The following is a 20,606-nucleotide window of genomic DNA, read 5'->3' as shown; positions in this document are numbered from 1 at the left end:
GGGGGGTAATCAGAAGGGGGAATGAAACATGAGAGACTATGGACTATGAGAAACAAACTGAGGACTTCAGAGGGGAGGGGGGTGGGGGAATGGGATAGACTGGTGATGGGTGGTAAGGAGAGCACATATTGCATGGTGCACTGGGTGTTATACGCAACTAATGGAGCATCGAACTTTACATCGGAATCCAGGGGATGTACTGTAAGGTGACTAATATAATAAAAAATCATTTAAAAAATAAAAATAAAAAATAAAAACTTTTGTGGACGGCAGGTATAAGGTCTTTTGATCACACACAGCCTGGCTGGTTTTAATGGACTTCCCAGCAATGATGCTAAGTCCAGGGTACCTAGGGGAGGGCTGAATGGGTTTCTAGCATCCAGTTCCAAGCAGTCAATCCACCAGGCTTACTGCTAGTTTGTTGTGCTGACACAATCCTGTTTTTTCTCACAGTTCCCTCCCGCCCCCACCAAGTCTGTCCTCCATTCCCTCTGACCACGTTGGGACTCTCCTGAGTCCTGCTGCCCACCCCAACACTGTCCTTGTCTTTAGAAGCCTTACTGAACCCTCACTGTGTACTAATCACTCGGTTCCGTCAGTATCGAGCTATAGAGGAATTTCCTCTTGTCCGAGGTGGGTCTGCCCCTTCGGCAATGGCTGCAGACGGGGTTTTTGGTGATTTGTTAAGGCTTAAGGCTTAGCTCGCTGCTCCAGAAAATGGGATGACCCGGAGGGCTGAACTGTGATCCCCCTTTTAAATCAGTAGACGACCTCTTGTCTGTGGGGAGCTGCAGACACAGGGCCTCTGCACGGTCCTGCAGCCAGCTCCTGAGTGGGCAGAGCCCGGGTAAGAGGCTGGCTGAGCCTTCAGTGGGTCTCTGTCCCTCTGACAGATGTGCTAAATCAAAGGGGTCCCCACCCCCACAACTGCAGTCACAGAGCACATCTCCACCAGGGACTGGAAGTTGTCCTCCTGAACGGAGAGTCCACCCCCCAGCCACCTTTCAGGCACGGCCGCAGATCTGTGTGGCCAGCCGGCGGCAGCGAGCTCGGAGCCGAGCCCGCTGAGCTGGCAGCCAGGGGCGGCCTCCTCCTTGGGCCCTGGTGAGAGCCGATGGCCCTGACTGTGGAATCGTTTGCGTTTTAGTTAAAATCCTTTTCGGCATCTAATGAATCCATTCCTTACATACCGGGCTCCTCCCCCATGGAAGTCAACTACCTGGGTCTTTAGAGGCTGGAAAAGGGATGCTGTTCACTGTATGGGTCGTGCATGGGAGGGGTGACTGAGCAAGATTTTCACCGCTTTTATTCAAGGAGATGGGGAACACGAGAGGCCAAAAACGAGGAGCACGTTTCTATGATCCTCTATAGAAAATATAAGTTAAAAAGTTGTCCAAGATGAAAAAATGAGTAGGAAATAACCCCAGCTCATGCCAGTGGGATCTTCAGAAATGTCCTCTTGCCACCAGGCTTGAAGAGGGGATGACATCACCGATGGGCAAGTTCCCAAGGTCTGAAGGGAGGCCCTTCTCTCTGCACAGACGCATGCGTGACACCCTACTCATGTACACCAGCTCCTAGGAGTAAAACCTGCTGTTGCTCACTCTCTTCTCTCTCAACCTGCAATAGAACAGAGTCCACCATCACGCGTTAGGCTCAGGCACGGGCCGTGTGCCGAGCAGTGTAAACTTCACCCACACGCTGCAGGGCCTCCGTGGCTGGCTGGTAGAGGGGCTGACAGTTGCAGAAGTGGGCTCCTGGCCAGACACGTAACCCCTCTGAATCTCTGTGTCCTCCCCGGGCATTGCGCTGGGCTCCCTGCTGCTCTGTGGGCGACGGTGTGGACGAAATGAGCATATGGGTAGGGAGTCTACCCTGTTGCCCACTGGAGTCTGTTCTGGCAGTTGAGCAGGGCTGACGGGCACACGGAGGATACCCCGCACCACACTGCTTCCGTAGCACAACCAGAAGCATCCCTTGGGGGTGAGGGGGGTGGCTTCTGCCCCAATCCAGAACCACTAGACGGTGGGAACCTGACAAGGCCCTTTAGAAGGTAGAGGTCATGGTTTACTTTCCCTATTTCAGCACAGTGTCCTCCTAGTGGTGACAGTTTGACTTAGGGAAGGTGCAGACACTTGAGAAAACGACTAAGTTTATTTACAGAGCAGAGACACAGAGTCGAGGGATGAAAGGCTTTCTAAAGACGGGGGCCAGGCTTCGGGTGCCCAACACCCGTGCTTGGAGGCGCAAGACCTGGGCGTCTGCGGGTGGGGGAGGGATGGCCTACCTCCGGTTGCACTTCTCCTGATAGAGCTGGAGCTGGTTCTCATTGACGTTGAACTCTTTCACGAGGGCATCCCGGTTGGCGTTACGTAAGTTCTGGTGCGTGTCGTACAGGAAGAGCTGGTTGTTCAGTTCTTCCTGCCGCCGTCGCAGCTGGCGGCAGGACGAATACAGCTCCTCTTCGCTCTCCTGCAGGGACGAGAACAGCCACATGCTGACCGTGGGGGGCTCTGCATCCTTACAGAGGAAGTGAGGGGTGCGTGGGGGTGGGGGGCAGAAGTGTTGCAACTGGGATTATCCCAAAAAAGGCTGGGCCCATTTTAACTGAAGATGAAACTCACAATTATTTCTTCCATTGGAAGCAAGCAGTCTGAAAAGCCCTTGTCCCCAGGAAAGGGTGGCCTTATTGTGAAACACTGAAGTAACCGCATTGCCCACTGATCCTAGTGCCTAAATCTGGGTTTTTATTCTCCGTCCCCTTCCGGTCCTTCCCCGAATGCAAAGGGTCTAAGTAGCTATGTGCTTAAAGTAGAACACAACAGGAAACGGGGAGAGCAGCCTAACAGCAGAAAGGGAAGCAGGAGCCAGCAGATCTTTGAAGACGTTAAAAGGCAGTATCCCACACGCACCATGGATGAACGCTGAAAACATTATTCAAGTTAAAGAGGCCAGTTCCAAAAGACCACACACATTGATTCCATTTCTGTGAAATGTCCAGAACAGGTAAATTCATACAGACAGAAAAGGAGTGGTTGCCTGGGGTGTGGGTGGACATAGCTCATGAGCAAGTTTCTTTTTGGGGTGATGAAAATGTTCTAAAATTGATCATGGTGATAGCTGCCCAACTATGAATATACTAGAAACCATTGAATGGTACATCTTCAATGGGTGAATTACATGGTATATGAATTATATCTCAAAGCTGTTACCCATCCCCCCAAAACCAAGCTAACGTAGGTTATGCCCCCCAGAGGTGGCGTGCAACTCAGTTCTAGCCAGTAATGTCATCTTACTCCCCCTGCCCACCATCTGGAGCATGTGACTCAAGCCAGGACAATTCCATGGGACTCTGGTTGGTGCTCTTGGTAGAAAAAAAAAAAGTTTGTTTTCTTGGGGATCAATTGAAAGAGCAGTGTATGTTCCTAGTTGCTGGTGGTCCGTTTGCTATCATGTAGAGAAAGTTGGGGACGAAGTCAAAAGAGGGAAATAGAGCCACTGGGTGAGCACCTGGATCCAGCCATGACTGAAGCAAGCCAGATCTACCCTTAAACTTAGCAGCTGTCTTACCCAAAATATTCCCTCCATAATGCTAAAGAAAAAAAAAATTATCACAGTGAGGAGTTGGGATTTCAGCATGGGAGAAAGGATGTTTGGTTCTACTGATTTTTTTTTTAATTTTTAGTTGAAGCATAGTTGACCTACAATATTAGTTTGTTATACGATGTGGTGCTTTGGCAATTACAGACATTATGAAACGCTTACCACAGTAAGTGTAGTTACCATCTGTCACCATACAAAGTTATTTCAATATTGACTACATTCTCTATGCTGTACTTCTCATTCCCATGACTTATACCGGGAAGTGTGTACCTCTTAATCCCCTTCAGCTGTTTTGCTGTTCCTCCCACCCCCCCCCACCCTCCCTGGCAACCAACAGTTCTCTGTATTTGAGTCTATTTTGTTTTGTTCATTTGTTGTGGTCTTTAGATTCCTACATGTAAGAGAAATCCCCTAGTATTTGTCCTTCTCTAACTTATTTCATGTAACACAATACTCTAGGTCCATCCACGTTGCTGCAGATGGCAAGATTTCATTCTTTTTATGGTTAATATTCCATTGTATATATACCACATTTTCTTTATCCATTCATCTATCGGTAGACACTGAGGTTGCTGCCCTATCTTGGCTGTTGTATATAATGCTACCATAAACATAGGGGTGCACAAATCTTTTTGAATTAATGTTCTCATTTTCTTTGGGTAAATACCGAGAAGTAGAATTGCTGGATTGTATGGTATTTCTAGTTTTAATTTTTTGAGGAACCTCCATACTGTGTCGACAGTGGCTGCACCAATTTACATTCCTGCCAACACTGAGGTTTTCTTTTTCTCCACACCCTTGCCAACGTGTGCTATTTTTGCTTTTTGATACTAGTCATTCTGACAGGTGTGAGGTTGATCTCATCGTGGTTTTGATTTGCATTTCCCTGATTAGTGATTTGGGCATCTTTTCATGTGTCTGTTGGCCATCTGTATGTCTTCCTTGGAAAAATGTTTGTTCAGGTGCTCTGCCCATTTTTTAATCAGATGCGTTTGTTTTTTGGTGTTGGGTTGTATGAATTCAGTAGGTTGCCTTTTCGTTTTGTTGATGATTTCCTTTGCTGTGAAAAAAAGCTTTTTAGTTTGATGTATTTAGTAGGCTAACTTGTTTATTCTTTTGTTTTCCTTAGCTGAGGAGACAGACCCAGAAAAATATTAAGGCCAATGTCCAAAGAGTTTACTACCTGTATTTTCTTTTAGGAGTTCTGTGGTTTCAAGTCTTACATTTAAGTGGGTTTTTTTTTTTTTAAAGATTTTATTATTTATTCAACAGAGATAGAGACAGCCAGCGAGAGAGGGAACACAAGCAGGGGGAGTGGGAGAGGAAGAAGCAGGCTCATGGCAGAGGAGCCTGACGTGGGGCTCGATCCCATAACGCCGGGATCACGCCCTGAGCCGAAGGCAGACGCTTAACCGCTGTGCCACCCAGGCGCCCCTACATTTAAGTGTTTAATTCATTTTGAGGTTATTTTTGTGTATGGTATAAGGAAGTAGTTCGGTTTCATTCTTTTCCATGAAGCTGTCCATTTTTCCCAACAGCATTTATTGAAGAGACTGCCTTTTCCCCCCATTGTATATTATTGCCTACTTTGTCATAGATTCATTGACCGTATAAGTGTGGGTTTACTTCTGCACTCTCCATTCTGTTCCATTGATCTATGTGTCTGTTTTTGTGCCAGTACCACACTGTTTTGATTACTGTAGCTTGTAGTATATCTTGAAATCTGGACTTATGGTGCCTCCAGCCTTGTTCTTTCTCAAGATTGCTTTGGCTGTTCTTCTGTGATTCCATACAAGTTTTAGGATTATTCTACTTCTGTGAAAAATGCTGCTGGTATTTTGATAAGGATTGCATAGAATCCGCAGATCGCCTTGGGTAATATGGACATTTTAACAATACGTTTCTAGTCCATGAGCATGGTATAACTTTTCATCTAATTGCATCATCTTCAGTTTCTTTGATCGGTGTCTTATACTGTTCAGAGTACAGGTCTTTCACCTCCTTGGTGAAATTTATTTCTAGGTACTTTATTCTTTATGATGCAATTGTAGACAGGATGTTTTCTTAATTTCTCTTTCTGCTAACTTGTTATTAGTGTACAGAAACACAACAGACTTCTGTAGGTTAATTTTGTATCCTGCAACTTAATTCATTAGTTATAATGGCTTTTTCTGTTGGAGTTTTTAGGATTTTCTATACATAGTATCATGTCATCTGCAAAGTTTTAGTTCTTCCTTACCAATCTGGATTCCTTTTATTGTCCTGTCCCATTGCTGTGGCTAGGACTTCCAGTACAATGTTGAATAAGAATGAATACCCTTGTCTTGTTCTTGATCTTAGAGGAAAAGCTTTTAGCTTTTCACTGTTGAGGAGGATGTTAGCTCTGGGTTTGTCATACATGGCCTTTATTATTTTGAGGTATGTTCCCTCTACACCCACTTTGAGAGTTTTTATAATAAACAGATGTTGAATTTTAACAAATATTTTTCCTGCATCTAATGAGATGATTTTTATCCTTCATTTTACTAATGTAATAAATACTTTGATTTGTGGATAATGAACCGTTCTTGTACCCCTGAAATAAATCCCCCTTGATAGTAGTAAATGGTGCTTTTAATGTATTGTCGAGTTCACTTTGCTAATATGTTGTTGAGGATTTTTGCATCTATGTTTATCAGGGATATTGCTGTGTAATTTTCTCTCTCTCTCTCTCTCTCTCTCTCTCTCTCTGTGTGTGTGTGTGTGTGTGTGTGTGTGTGTGTGTGTCTATCTGCCTGGTTTTGGTATCAGGATAATGCTGACCTCATAGACTGAATTTTAAAGCATTACTTCCTCTTCTGTTTTTTGGAATAGTTTAAGGAGGATGGGTTACTAACTCTTCTTTAAATGCTTGGTAGAGGGACGCCTGAGTGACTCAGTTGGTTAAGCATCTGCCTTGGGCTCAGGTCATGGTCTCAGGGTCCTGGGATCAAGTCCTGCATCAGGCTCCTTGCTCAGCAGGGAGCCTGCTTCTCCCCCTGCCTGTGCTCTTTCTTTCCCTCTCTCTCTTAAATAAATAAAATCTTTAAAAAAATAAAAATAAATGCTTGGTAGAATTCACCTGTGAAGGCATCTGGTCCTGACCTTTTTATTTGTTGTTTCTTAATTGTTGATTCGATTTCCTTACTAGTCTAGAAGACTCTATGTTTCTAGGAATTTATCCATTTCTTTTAGGTTGTCCAACTTGTTGGTGTGTAATTTTTGGTAGTAGTCTTTTATAATCCTTTATATTTCTGTGGTGTCAGTTGTAACTGTTCCTGCATCTGTTTGAAGTCCCTTTTGATTTCGGGTCCAATGAGTCTGATTTTTATTATTTCCTTCTTTCTACTAACTTTGGGCTTTTTTATTCTTATTCTAGTTCAAGTGCAAGTAGAAATTAAGGTTTTTTTTCTGTTTCTTGAGGTAGGTCTGTATTGCCATAAACTTTGCTCTTAGAACTGCTTTTGCTGCATCCCAACGACTTCGAACTTTTGTGTTTCCATTTTCATTTGTCTCAGGTGTTTTCTGATTTCCTCTTTGATTTCTTTGACCCACTGGTTGTTTAGTGTCATGTTGTTTAGTTTCCTTGTTTTTTCCCAGTTTTCTTCATAATTGATCTCTAGTTTTATACTGTTGGGGTTGGAAAAGATGTTGCATATGATTTCAGTCTTCTTAAATTTAATGACACTTATTTTGTGGCCTAAAATGTGACCTATCCTGGAGATTGTTCCATGTGCCCCTGAGAAGAATGTGTATTCTGCTGGTTTGGGATGGAATGTTCTATATACATATATCTGTTAAGTTCATCTGGTCTTTTGAGGTGTCACTCAAAACCACCATTTCTGGGGCGCCTGGGTAGCACAGCGGTTAAGCATCTGCCTTCGGCTCAGGGTGTGATCCCAGCGTTATGGGATCGAGCCCCACATCAGGCTCTTCTGCTATGAGCCTGCTTCTTCCTCTCCCACTCCCCCTGCTTGTGTTCCCTCTCTTGCTGGCTGTCTCTATCTCTGTCGAATAAATAAATAAAATCTTTAAAAAAAAAAACAACCCACCATTTCCTTTCTGAAGTTACGTCTGGATAATCTATCCATTGATTTAAGTGACATGTCAACGTCCCCTCTGATTAATTTACTGTCCATTTCTCCCTTTATGTATTGAGGTGCTCCTGTGTTGGGTGCATAGATATTTTACAGTTGCTATACCCTCTTGCTGGATTCATCCCTTTATCATTATGTAATGCCTTTGTCTCTTGTTACACTTTTTTTTAAGTCTGTTTTTTTCTTTTTTAGACCTAAGTTTTGCTACCACAACTTTTTTTTTTTTTTACTTCCATTTGCGTGAAATATATTTCCACCCCACTCACTTTCAGTGTGTGTAGGTCTGAAGAGAGTCTCTTGGAGGCAGCGTATAGATGGCAGCATACACATAGAACATTTAGTCCACTGACATTTAAAGTAATTACTTATAGGGATATACTTACTGCCATTTTGTTAGATGTTTTCTGTTTGTTTTTGTACTTCTGTCTTTCTTCATACTCTTTTCAGGATTTGATGACTTTCTTTGGTCTTCTGCTTGCATTCCTTCCTGTTTTTTTTGTAGGTTTTTGGTTTGTGATTACCACAAGGGTCACATGTAACATCCTGTGTATATAGCGGTCTCTGTTAAGGTGATGAGCTCTTAAGTTCAAACCAGAGTCTGAACAGCCTAAAAGCACTCCATCTCACTCCCTTGCTTCACAGTTTATGTATATGGCATCTCATTTTACATCTTTTTGCGTCCCTTAACTAATTTGTCTACATCATTGATTTTACTACGTTTTGTCTTTTAACCTTTGTACTGGCATTGTAAGTGACTGATTGACTACCTTTCTGTTTGCTTTTACCAGCGAAATTTTTTCCTTTCATAATTTTTTCTTCTAGTGATGGGCTTTTCTTTTCTACTGAAGGAAGTCTCTTTAACATTTCTTGTGTGAGGCTGGTTTAGTGGTGATAAATTCCTTTAACTTTGGTCTAGGAAACTCTCTCTCTCCTTCAGTTCTGAATAACTTGCCAGGTATTCTTGGTTGTAGGTTTTTGTTTCTTTCCTTTCAGCACTTTGAATATATCATACCACCCCCTTTGGTCTGCCAAGTTTCTGCTGAAAAAAAATCAGCTGATAGCCTTATGGGGTTTCCCTTGTATGTAACTATTTGCTTTTCTCTTGATTTTAAGATTTTATTTTTAATCCACAATCATCAACATTTTAATTATTATGTGTCTTGATGTGGACTTCCTTGGGTTCATCTTTTTTTTTTTTTTAAAGATTTTATTTATTTATTTGACAGAGAGAGACAGCCAGAGAGAGAGGGAACACGAGCAGGGGGAGTGGGAGAGGAAGAAGCAGGCTCACAGCAGAAGAGCCTGACGTGGGGCTCGATCCCGTAACGCCGGGATCACGCCCTGAGCTGAAGGCAGATGCTTAACCGCTGTGCCACCCAGGCGCCCCCCTTGGGTTCATCTTATTTGGGACTGACTCTGCTTCCTGGACATGGGTGTGTTTCCTTCCCCACCTGAGGGAGGTCTTCAGCTATTATTTCTTCAAGTAAGTTTTCTGCCCCTCTCTCTCCTCTTTCTGGGGCCCTATAATGTGAAAGGTAGTATACTTGATATTTCCCAAAGGTCCCTTAAAATATCCTCATTCTTTCTTGTTCTTTTTGTTATTTAGCTTGGATGCTTTCCAGTACCCTGTCTTCCAGATCACTGACCTGCTCTACATCCTTCACCCTGCTTTTGAGTCCCTCTAGTGTAGTTTTAAGTTATTGTATTCAATTTTTATTGGTTCCTCTTTATATTTTCTGTCTCTGTTAAAATTCTGAGTTCACCCAAGTCTGGTGAGCACCTTTATGACCATTACTTTAAACTCTTGACAAGGTAGATTGTTAATCTCCATTTAATTCTTTATCTAAGGTTTTATGCTGTGCTTTCATTTGGAACATAGTCCTCGGTCTCATTCTGTGTGTGTATCTATGTATCAGGCAGGTCGGCTCCATCTCCTGGTCTTCAAAGCAGTGGCTTTATGTACACGTACTGTGGGGCCCGGTAGTGCAACGGCCCGTGGTCACAAGAGCCAGGAGCTCCGGGGTGTCTCTGGGGTGGGGTTGTGTATGCCCCCCTATCCGTGATTGGGCCTGCCTCCCACTCCCTAGGAGTCACTTTGGAGGGGCCCTGGTTTTGGCCAGGGCTGCCCCACTGCCTGTGGCAGGGTGGTATTTGCTGAGGGCAGGGGTACCTGCTGGGGTGTGTAGGGTAGGTGTGTAGGAGAGCGCCTAGTGGGGTGAATGGTGCTAGTAGAGTAGACGGAGAGTCAGAACTGGCTGCCACCAGCATCCTGCCAGCTAGGCTGAAGGAGGGCAAGAAAAATGGCATGCACCCGCACTTCCTTCCTAGAGAAAACTCCTACAGATCCCTGACTCTCCAGCACGTGCCCTAAAATTAGTAACTCCTCCATGTGTCACCCAGGTGCTTTCAAAATGCTGCCTCTGTGCTGGTTCTTGGATGGATTTGATACAGATCTGATAGCCGGTTAAGCATCCAACTCAGTATCAGCTCAGGTCGTGATCTCAGGGTCATGATTTCAAGCCCCACATCAGGCTCTGTGCTCAGCACAGAGTCTGCCTAAGATTCTCTCTCCCTCTGCCCCTCCCACTTTTGCACATTCTCTCAAAAAAAAAAAAAAAAAAGGCAGAAACTGCATTTAATTCTTAACCCTGAACTACAAATGATCTCTCTTTACCTTCTCTTTACCCAGAATAAAACAACTCTTGCTTTCATTTAGAATGACTTCTGTTCAGGTTTAGTTCCAAATCCATGTTTTCTACAAATGCATCTACACTTGCAGACCTTTGTCTCATTTTCTGAATCCAAAAGCATTTATAGCATATTATATATTTCAGGACTCATTATTCCACAGTGAGCATTCAGAGAAGTATACAAAAGCATATATACGGTTTAATGAATAACTATGAACAGCTGTGAGGATGCCAAAGGAGGAAATAGGAGGTTGCCTGCCCTGTGCACCCTTCCTGAGCAAGACTCCCTCATTCCCTCTTAGAATTTTGGGATCATTATTTCCCGGGTTTTTGTGTTGGTTTTTTGGGGGGTTTTTTTGAGTCTGAGATTTCTTATGATATTTAGCTTTTTCTAAGTCTACAGTTACTCATTTTTTTTTTTCTAAATAAAGATTTGAGACAGTGCGTGAGCATACAAGCGGGGTGGGGAGGGCCAGGGCAGGAACAGCAGCAGACTCCCCGCTGAGCAGGGACCCTGACGCAGGGCTCCATCCCAGGCCCCTGGGATCATGACCTGAGCCGAAGGCAGATGCTTCACCGGCTGAGCCCCCCAGGTGCCCCCTACAGTTATGTTTTCTAATAGAGTCCTGATTTCATTGGTCACCAGTTTCCTGCGTTGTAGTCCTTCTTGCCTAAGTAAGGACTTGGGTAGTTCTTTTCAGCAAAGGTTTATTCATACTAAGTCATCTGTCTCTAGGTCTGCAGACAACGTTCATTTTGCCCTCACTCTGGAATGGTAATTCTTAGGATACAGAATGTCTAGACTTAGAGCTTTGTGTCATAAGTGTTTTGAAGATCTCCCTTAGTCTTCAGACTGCAGTTGCTATAGAGGGGAGTGCCGGTGGTCTGCCGATCCTTCACAGAATCCTTTATAGGTAATCGGCTTTTTCATTTTTTATAATTTTATTTTTACACTGGTATTCTGCCCATGCATGGAACGTGTCTTCCTGTGCATCTGTAACTTACGCTGCTGCTGTTCCTCGTCGGAGAGCACGTGCTGCTTCAACGCCAGACTTTTAGCCATCGTTTCAAATACTTCCTGCTGCAGCTTGGCATTCTGTACTTTCTTTACCCGTTTCATATTTGTATCTTGCCTTGCAGTTTGAAAGCAAATTCCCCAACACCGTCGTCACATGAACAGATTCTTTCCTTAACCATATCCATTCCAGAATTTCCCCCTTAGTAAGCTTTAAAAAAATTAAGATTTTCCAAACAGTATTTCCAGGATTTCTAACTGGCCCTCTCGTTCCTACATAATAGTAAAAAGGGTGGTTCTTTTTAAAAATTATTTCAAAGTTAGAGTCACTGGGTGAATCCTCTTGCTTTTATGTTAGCTATGTTTTCTGCCAGCATCTTAAAATCTTAATGTGCAAGCTCATCTTTCCTCCCTGAACGTATATATTGGTATCTGTTTTCTGAGTGTTCTTTCTTTCTCTTTTTTAAAAATTATTTAAGTAATCTCCATACCCAATAAGGGAATCAAACTCACCACTCTGAGATCAAGACTTGCATGCCCTTCCAACTGAGCCAGCCAGGAGCTCCCATCCTTTTCTGAATGTTCTAAATGAAGGACTCCCAGGGCAGGGCCAGCAAAGGGCTAAGGTGATTGCTCAGAGCTGTGGGTTCTCAGGAATAGTACGTATCCTGGCTTCAGGGCTGTGTCCACTTTTATCCCAATCCCTCCAGCAGGCAGCTTATCACTGGCCTGAGTCCTGGGCACGTGACATGTCCTTTAGTCTGAAGTGTGCTTCAGGAGAGGAAGTCTCACCTAGCCCTGGATCATCTACTTGTGGACGGCCTTCAGCCCGCATTGCATTAACACCCAAAAACGATAGGAAATAAATGAATTAAATATCCAAACACAAGGAGTTGTAAAAAAAAAAACAAAACAAAAACAGGTCTAAGGGAAAGTAGACTGAGTTAGTAAAGGTAAACCTAGAGATGGTAGGAATTTGTGAAATAAAAAACAAGATGGTCAGGAGAATATGTATTTGTATGTGTTATAAGGCTCTTGCATCTCCAATATTTATTCTAGAGACATACATATATATTTCCTACTACAGAAAATTATCCCATAAGAGAAAAAAACGGAAGAGACTCATCCTAGAAGAAAACGAGAAAGCTCTTATGACTGGCCCAGAATGCTTCACAAATGATGTCTTTAACATCTGCTAGGTGTAGTTAGTAGTCCTTCTAGCTCTACTCAATGTACCGCCGCTCTGAGAAAGGAGGTCTCTGTGTAATTGTTACAAAGCCAGCCTCACAAAACCTGACCGAAAACTAGACTCTCAGTGCAAACATTCTAAGTAAAATATTAATGCCTCAATCGTGGAAGCGCTGTAAACAATATAATCCTACTGTATTTAGCTCAGCAATTCTCTTTCCTGCTCTCTCATGATGACTGTTTCACGGCTCTCACTCAGACCTCCCTGGCTTCAGCTAATGGCCTCGTTTCTTGTTTCACATGGCACAGAGGAGAAATCACATGGGAAAGCTGCCCATCCTGGGCCCGTGTGCCATAGCCTCTCTTTCCTGCTGGCCCCTTTCTCCTGCACCATCCCTCCCATCAGAAGCAAACACATCTTAAAAAGCTCTCCTTCAGCCCATACCCCCCCTCCAGCTCCTGACCCATCTCTCTTGTCACCTACACAGCAAATGTCCTTGAATATGTCCTGTGCTCCCCATCAATGCATCATCTGCTCCTACTTCGGTTTTTAAATTTTAATTTTGGTTTTTTATCAGTAATATATGCACAAAGTTGAAAATCAAGAAGGACTATAGGGATTATTAGGAAAAAAACAAAAAAAAACCCAAAAAACCCAGCCTTCTTAAGAAGTTCACCATCCCCCAGCTCTCATGATCTCTGCTCCTCAAATTGGGAACTTTTGATTATTGAGAGTTCTTACACACACACACACACACACACATACATATATGTAAAATGCAAGTTCTTGGTTTTTCAGTTTTTAGGAATTATATTTGCGGAGAAAGATCTGTTTTCCCCAATTCTCTCATGTTCCCTTATAGTGATATGTCCAATTGGGCGTGTATTACTTCCACTTTGAACACTTGTATCATCTGTAAGCCTTTGTTTTAGATGGATCTATGTATTTTTAAAACTTAGGGTCCTTAAAGTCTTGGAGAATATTCATGAGTAAACTGCACCTGCCCTGTGACAAGATCTTCATGGAGTTCTGTGCCTTTAGGCGTTTTGGTTTTTTTTTTTTCTTCCAGTTTTTATCCTCCACTGATGCTTTAATTTTTTTATGATGAAATAAAGTTGCACTATAAATACAGAGAGCTCTCCCATTCCCTACCTCACCTCCACTCCCCAGGGTTAACAGCCCACACAACCATAGTGCCGTTATCCAAACCAAGAAGTTAACTACACGCTCTGTTTGGTTTCCACTGGTTTTTTCACCCGTGTCCTTGCTCTGTTCCGGGGTCCTGTCCAAGATCCCACATTGCCTGTAGTTGTGGTGTCTCCTTAGAGTCTTCCAATCTGTGGCACTTCCTTCATGGTCTCATCTTTTAGGACCTTCGCCCTTGTGAAGCGTTTAGTCAGCAACTCTGTACTGTGTCCTACTATTTGGGTTTGGTGTTCTCCTATGATTTATTTGGCATGATACAACTTTGGCAAAAATGTCAAAGACGTGATGTCGCCTTCTTGGGAGGTGCGTGATATCAACATGTCTTATTACTGATGGTAACATTGATCACGTGATTAATTCTCTTTCCAATTAATTTCTTGAAGGACGATACTTTGAGACTATGCAGACATCCTGTCTCCTCAAATTTCCACTAGATTTAGCATCCCTTAGGTCTTACCTATAGCAATTATTACTGTGGTGTTGCAATGGTGATTTAATATTCTCTCCTTCCTTTGTACGTTAATTGGAATTCTTTTGTAAAGAAGAGGGATCTCTTCCAATGCAAACATGCATTTATTTCTGTACTTACCTATCTGTCTGTATATAAAGTAATTTTATATTGATACCTCTGATTCCCATCAAACAATTTCTGGAAGGGTTAGTATATATTTCTACTTGTTCAGATGGTGTTTTTAAGTTATATTCCTTTTTTAAAAAAGGTTTTATTTTTTTGTAATCTCTACACCCAACATCAGGCTTGAACTCACAACCCCGAGATCAAGAGTTGCATACTCTCCCAACTGAGCCAGCCAGGGGCCCCAGTGAACTGTATACTTACTTAAATTTCACTACTGTGCTGTTACAGTTTTTTTTTTTATCAGTGTCATGAATGAGATTTCCTATCTGTCCCTGCCTCCCACCCTACATTTCCAACTATTCCTTCTAGAATAGATAAGAAATTCAAGACAAATAAAAATCAGTCTCTTTAAAATTGGAGTCTTTAAATATATAGCCATATTTGTGAATGGAGATAATCAGTATAAATTGTGGTGAAGAGATAAAATTATGTCATTTGGTTACATTTGTGGCATTTAGTGATTTATTGCCACTAAAAGTGTTTCTGAACCATCCTTGCATTATTGGAATAAACTACTCAGTTGTAATATATTGTTCTAGAAAATAGCTGGAAATGACTTGCTATTTTTTTTAAAGAATTATCTGTGAGTCTATGAGGGGAAGAAGAGGGAGAGGTGCACTATCTTCAATTTTGATACAGACTTCTATAGCTTTAAAACATTAATGGAGCATTTCCATTTCTCTGTTGACCTCAATGGATTAACATTAGAATTGTGTTCTTTAAATCCAGATGGAATTTAGATATAAAACCATCCAGGTCTAGTACCTGTTTTACCTGAAAAATGTTTTAGTGCTACAGGAATTTGTGAATTCTCTACTGCTTCTTAAAACAATTTTTGCCCATGTACATTCTTCAAGGTAATCCTCCATTTGCCCTAGTTTACAAATGTATCTTATTTTGGGGTTCATTTTCCTTCTCAATATTTACTCTTGTATTGTTTCTGCTCTTACTTTGTTCCTTTATTAAGCAGGCAAAGAGTTTATTTAATGGATCTTAATGAATTGGAATGTTTTTTCTTTTATAATTCATTTAGATGGATTTTACTTTTATTTTGTCCCTATCAGTTTATTTTATCAGTGTTTAGAAAAATTCCAAGATGAGTAGTTAGTGCATGTGTTTTCAGTCTTCTCTGGATTTAAGGGCAAGCATTTTCCTCTTCTAAATATAGTTATGGCATAAACATTTTACTGCTGTTTAGGTAACTGTTTTCATTTGTTTTATCTAGAAATTTCTTTTCCAATAGTGAACATTTGGGCTTTTATTAAATCTTCCAAATCTTATCGACTTATGAAATCCTTCTCCTCCAAAATGTATTAAAGTTGTCTTTGTGACCAATTATGCAATCAAGTTTATAAAGTTTCCAGGAAACTGAAGGAAACAGTGTATATTATCCACTGGTAGGACATAAAGGTGTTTATCTCTTAACTCAAGCTTGTTAATATTAGCTCGATCATCTGTCCTTGCTGATTTTTTTTTTAATCAAGTAATCTTTGAGAGTGCTTTTGTTTTATAGATTTAGGTATGATGCTGTGTCCTAATTAAACCCAAGGCCTCTTGCATCCCTTCGCAAACCAAACTATCATTCCATATGGTTCCTCTTAATAATCTTTGATGCTTTTGATCTTATACTTTTGTTCTCTCTCTCTCTCAAAAAAAAAAAGTGATGGGGAGGCGGAGAGCGGGAGAAGCAGACTCCCTGCTGAGCAGGAAGCCCGATGACCCGAGCTGAAGGTAGATTCTTAACTGACTGAGCCACCCAGGCGCCCCTAAATTCTACTTTGAGATTAATTTTTTCTTCCCAATTTCTTCCAGTAATTCTTCCATTCTTGGGGGAGGGTGGTTGTAACCTTTGCTCAGGTAATACCCTGTTGGTTTTAGCCTTATTTCTTGTAAAAATTGCAGGTAGGTTTTCTAACTTTTCTAATGGGAGAATTCAGCCCATTGGCTAAATCAAATATGTTCTATCCCCTCCATTTTGATTACTACACATTTCTCTTTAATTTCTTATTTTATCCCTTGTTTTTATTCCCGGTCAACTTTGTTTTCTAATGGTCCAAATTAAGTGGGCATTTTCTTTTCACATCAAAGCATCAGAATTAGCTCTCTCTGACTTGCAGGATGCTTTATTTGCTAACTGAACCCCTAGGCATCAAAGTCAAAACTTTGTAGACACCTTTATTTTACTTCTCAGCTCCAAGGTTTTGCTGATATTTAAATATTTTGAATTCCAGACTAGAACAAAATTTTTCATAGTGTGTTTCTGTTTCAGGAATTCTTGTACTTAAGGTCACAAAATCTTAGACTATAAAATGGAAGTTATTTCCCTTTCTTCATCTATGCTCTCCTGAGGTTTCCCTTGGGGGCAATGCCTATCTAAAAACATTGCATGTCCACAAATACATTTCTGTTGCCTTGACACGTGGGTGGCTGGAGACGGAGTTCTTTGGTCTTACCAGTGCTGAAGAGGACAAGTCTGATGTTAGCTTTATTTTCTTAGTAGATAACTTAGTATGTTGGGAAGTCTAGCTTTTTATTTATCCTTGGAATTCCAAGGCTCTACAGGCACACCTCAAATATTACGGGCGTGCTTCCAGACCACCACAGTAAAGCAAATACCAGAATAAAGTGAGTCAAACGAATTTTGTTTCCCAGTGCACATAAACGTTAGAGTTTTAGTGTGCGATAACATTGTCTAAACAATGTATATATCTTAATTTAAAAGTACTTTGTTGCCAAAACACCATTATCTGAGGTTTCAGCAAGTCCGTCTTTGTGCTGGTGGAGGGTCTTGCCTCGACACTGCTACCGGATCAGGATGGTGGTTGTTGAAGTTTGGGGTGGCTGTGGCAATTTTAAAAAGTTTGCTCCATCCATTGATTCCTTTCAGTTGAACACACAGAGGCCATGGTAGAGTTATTCATTGGCCTAATTTCAGTATATTGTGTTTCAGGGAAAGAGACAGAATGGCCGATTGGTCAGTTTGCTGTCGTATGTGGGTGAGGTCCTTGGTATTTCAGAACAATTAACATACGAACATCAAAGATCCCATAACAAAACTTGTACCAAAATGGGGCAGAGACAGGAAGTGAGCAAATGCTTTTGGAAAAATGGTGCTACTAGATTTGCTCAACACAGGGTTGCCCCAAACTTTCAATCCGTTAAAAAAAAAAAAGCCATATATTAAATTGCAATAAAACAAGGTATGCCTGTACTAGAACAGAAGCTGGGGTCTGGGGTGCATTCTGTTCATCCCTTCCAGGAATCCAGTAACCCCTCTCAAGCAGCAAGTAAGAGAAAGTTCCCTCTCTTAACTTTCATTAATAGCTCCCTGCCCATCTGTTCCCCTTCGCTCTGGGGGACATGCTTGTGTGTGGGTCCCTTCGCGGTGTTCTCTGAGCCTCCTTCACGGTGGGATTGCTCTGGCTTATGAGCCATTTCTTCCATGTTACCTTTCGGGTCACTAATGCAGAACTCTGTGGATATGCTGAATTTTTAAATTCAAGGAATCAGGTTTTTGTTTCAAATTCCAGGAAGTCTTTTTCAGTGCTCTGCTTCGACATCCTTGAAAGTTCTCCTGACTTGTATGGTAGGGTCCTCTTTGGATGCTTCCCATGGCTCTACTGCAGCTGCTGGCCATGGGTGCCACATGTCTACCTGGCTCTGTCCTCCGCTTACCGCGTGTGCCAGGGTTTTTCCTACTTCGCGCTCATGGTGTTTGGTCTGTTGAGCAGTTACATCAAGCTGGTGGGGCTTTGTGGCAGGAGCAGAAGTAAGTCTCTGCTCCTTGGGCTCAAACTGGCAAACGCTAGCTGCGGAGGCACAAGGAGGGTCTTCCCAGCTGTAAGGAAATCTTCACCATCCTCCAAAACCAGGACCAGCTCAGCGTTAGGGTGCTGCTCCCTGCCCCCGGTCTCTAGAGGGTGCGCGGTAGCCCTTCTGCAAAGGGCTTCACACATCTCTCCCGGCACAGCCCTGACTGGAACCACAGCGTCCTGGTCTTTGCCCCCCTTAGCTCCCACCCAGCAGCATCCGCCGCAGGACCAGTACACAGATCCTAGGTGCTGCCAGCCTTGCCTCTGGGTGATGATAGGGATGTACACTCATATTTCCACACTTTCTCCTGTCCCGTTCTTCTGAACCTCACAAGTTTAAATCATTTGAGTGGAAGCCCTTTTTCAGTTAATGGCAAGTTTGGATATAATACATCAGCTTAAAAGAAACTACTTTCAGAGAACAATTCAACATGCTTTCATGAAGATGTGGGGTTATTTTTTCTTTCTGATCTAGTATTCCATTACTAAATATCTAGCCCCAGGAAATAACTTTTAATCAAAAAAAGGTTTATGAAGACCTTCATTATTTATAAAGTAAAAAATGGCAAACAGCCTCATTGTGCATCACTGGGAGAAGGGCTAAGTGAATGAGGGACGCTCGCCTGATGAGACAGGCATTCATGGCTCTGAAAATCATAACTGAGAAACAGGCTTCAAGTCGTCTGTGAAGTAGATAGAGGGCACACGTTCGTGCATATTATAGGAATCCAAGCGAGGATCTATCACGTGCAGAAAGGAAATCGGCCCAAATGCTCCCTGCAGTTAGGTACAGGGAGCTTACGGGGATTTTTTTTTTTTCTTTCCATCCCCTCCTCCTCTGTGGAGGTGATAAAACAGTGTTGGAAAGATTTTTTGTCAACCATATACGAAGCTAACCGGGCAAAGGACAGAGCGTTGATGAGGCAGTTGTGACGTGTCAGTGGCTTCTTGAGAAGCCGCTTGAAGTGCTCACTGACGGTTTTCTGGAGCTTAAGCTCCAGCCAGCCCTCCCTGCAGCAATCACTGGCTCAGAGACAGCTGCTGACCAGAGTCTCTTCCTGGCATAACAGAGGATATGGTAATAACTAAAACAAGGTGTGACCTGGGGCAAGGAGAAAGGCCAGGTCTACCACCTACCCCAGCTCAGCTCAGCTCCCCAGAGATGCCTCATCACACTGGGGTCGGAAACTCCAAATGGCACCTGCGAGTGCTCGAGAACCAGGTGACAGATGTGGCATTAAAGCTTAAAAACCATCCGCTGAAATGAGATTTGCACATACTCAGACACCTTTTCTGCCAAAACTCCTTCAGAGAGCAGATCTGGGCGCGTTCACGCTCCCCTTGGCACCCCACACCCTGCCCTCACTCCGTGCCGTGCTCCGCGGGGGCAGCCCTGACCCCCCCGCACAGGAAGCCTCCTGCGGGGAGGAAGTTACATCTAGAGAAATAGATTTTCTTTTAAATATACTAAAAGTTTCTCTGCTGCTGGTGTTACCAAATTATTTATAATGTTTCCAAGTTGTTTACAACAGCTTTGCAGAGCGATATCTAGACCGATGCTGCCCCATCCGCATCCGAAACCAAGTTTATCATATCATTTGTCCATGAAATGTCTGCAGGTGGGCTTTATGTACACAGAGAGAAAGCTCTAGTTCCCTTTGTACAGGCAGCAGAATCTCAGATCCTTCTGTGGCCCAGGGAGAGGTAGGCTTGACTAAGCCAGGGGACTTCAAGTTTACTTATTCCAAGTTTTACAGATTTACCATCCTGTTAAATAAACTGATCCCAGGGGCTCCTGGGTAGCCCAGTCAGTTAGGTGTTTGCCTTCAGCTCGGGTCATGATCCTGGGGTCCTGGGATCAGGCCCCTCAGCGGAGAGTCTGCACTTCTCCCTCTGCCCTTCCCCACTCTCCCTGCTTGTGGTTGGCCTCTCTCTCTCAAGGGAAAAAATAAAGTGATCCCATATCTGGAACTCAGTCCTAAAAACATAACTCTGAATTAAGGGAGGCAAATAGTAATCACATAAAAAAATATCACAGAAGCCTTCATTGTAAGTGGATTCCATGAATGCCCAACTTGGAGGAATGGTGATTAATCTATGGTCAGTCCACTCGATGGAAACACCTGTCTATCACGTAAGTGCTAATAAAGATTAGGTTAACAGTATGAAAACTGTTTATAATCTCATGTAAAGCACTTCTCAACAAGGACAGCTTTGCCAACCAGGGGACACCTAACAATGTCTGAAGATAATTTGCTTGTTAGAAAAAGTACGGGGTTACCGCTCAACAATTCAAATGCAGGGGGCAGCCCCCACCACAAAGGCAGATGCAGCCCCCA

General features: G+C 42.8%; 1 protein-coding gene across 2 annotated transcripts in view; it reads right to left on the bottom strand.

Moving 5' to 3' along the window:
* Positions 1–1,288: 1,288 nt before the first annotated feature.
* The window catches only part of PLCG2 (phospholipase C gamma 2), a 144,539-nt gene continuing 125,221 nt past the window's right edge, over positions 1,289–20,606 (bottom strand). For both annotated transcript variants that reach the window (XM_034639448.1, XM_034639447.1), the window contains 2 exons: positions 2,288–2,472; positions 1,289–1,620 (listed from right to left, as the gene is read on the bottom strand). In XM_034639448.1, coding sequence (XP_034495339.1) covers positions 1,578–1,620; positions 2,288–2,472 — 228 coding nt within the window. In that variant the 3' untranslated portion in view covers positions 1,289–1,577. The remainder of the gene's footprint in view (positions 1,621–2,287; positions 2,473–20,606) is intronic.

Source organism: Ailuropoda melanoleuca, chromosome 12, assembly GCF_002007445.2.
Source record: "Ailuropoda melanoleuca isolate Jingjing chromosome 12, ASM200744v2, whole genome shotgun sequence".
NCBI lineage: Eukaryota > Metazoa > Chordata > Mammalia > Carnivora > Ursidae > Ailuropoda > Ailuropoda melanoleuca.
Note: the sequence above shows the minus strand (reverse complement) of the source record. Positions and strands in the feature narration are given on the sequence as shown.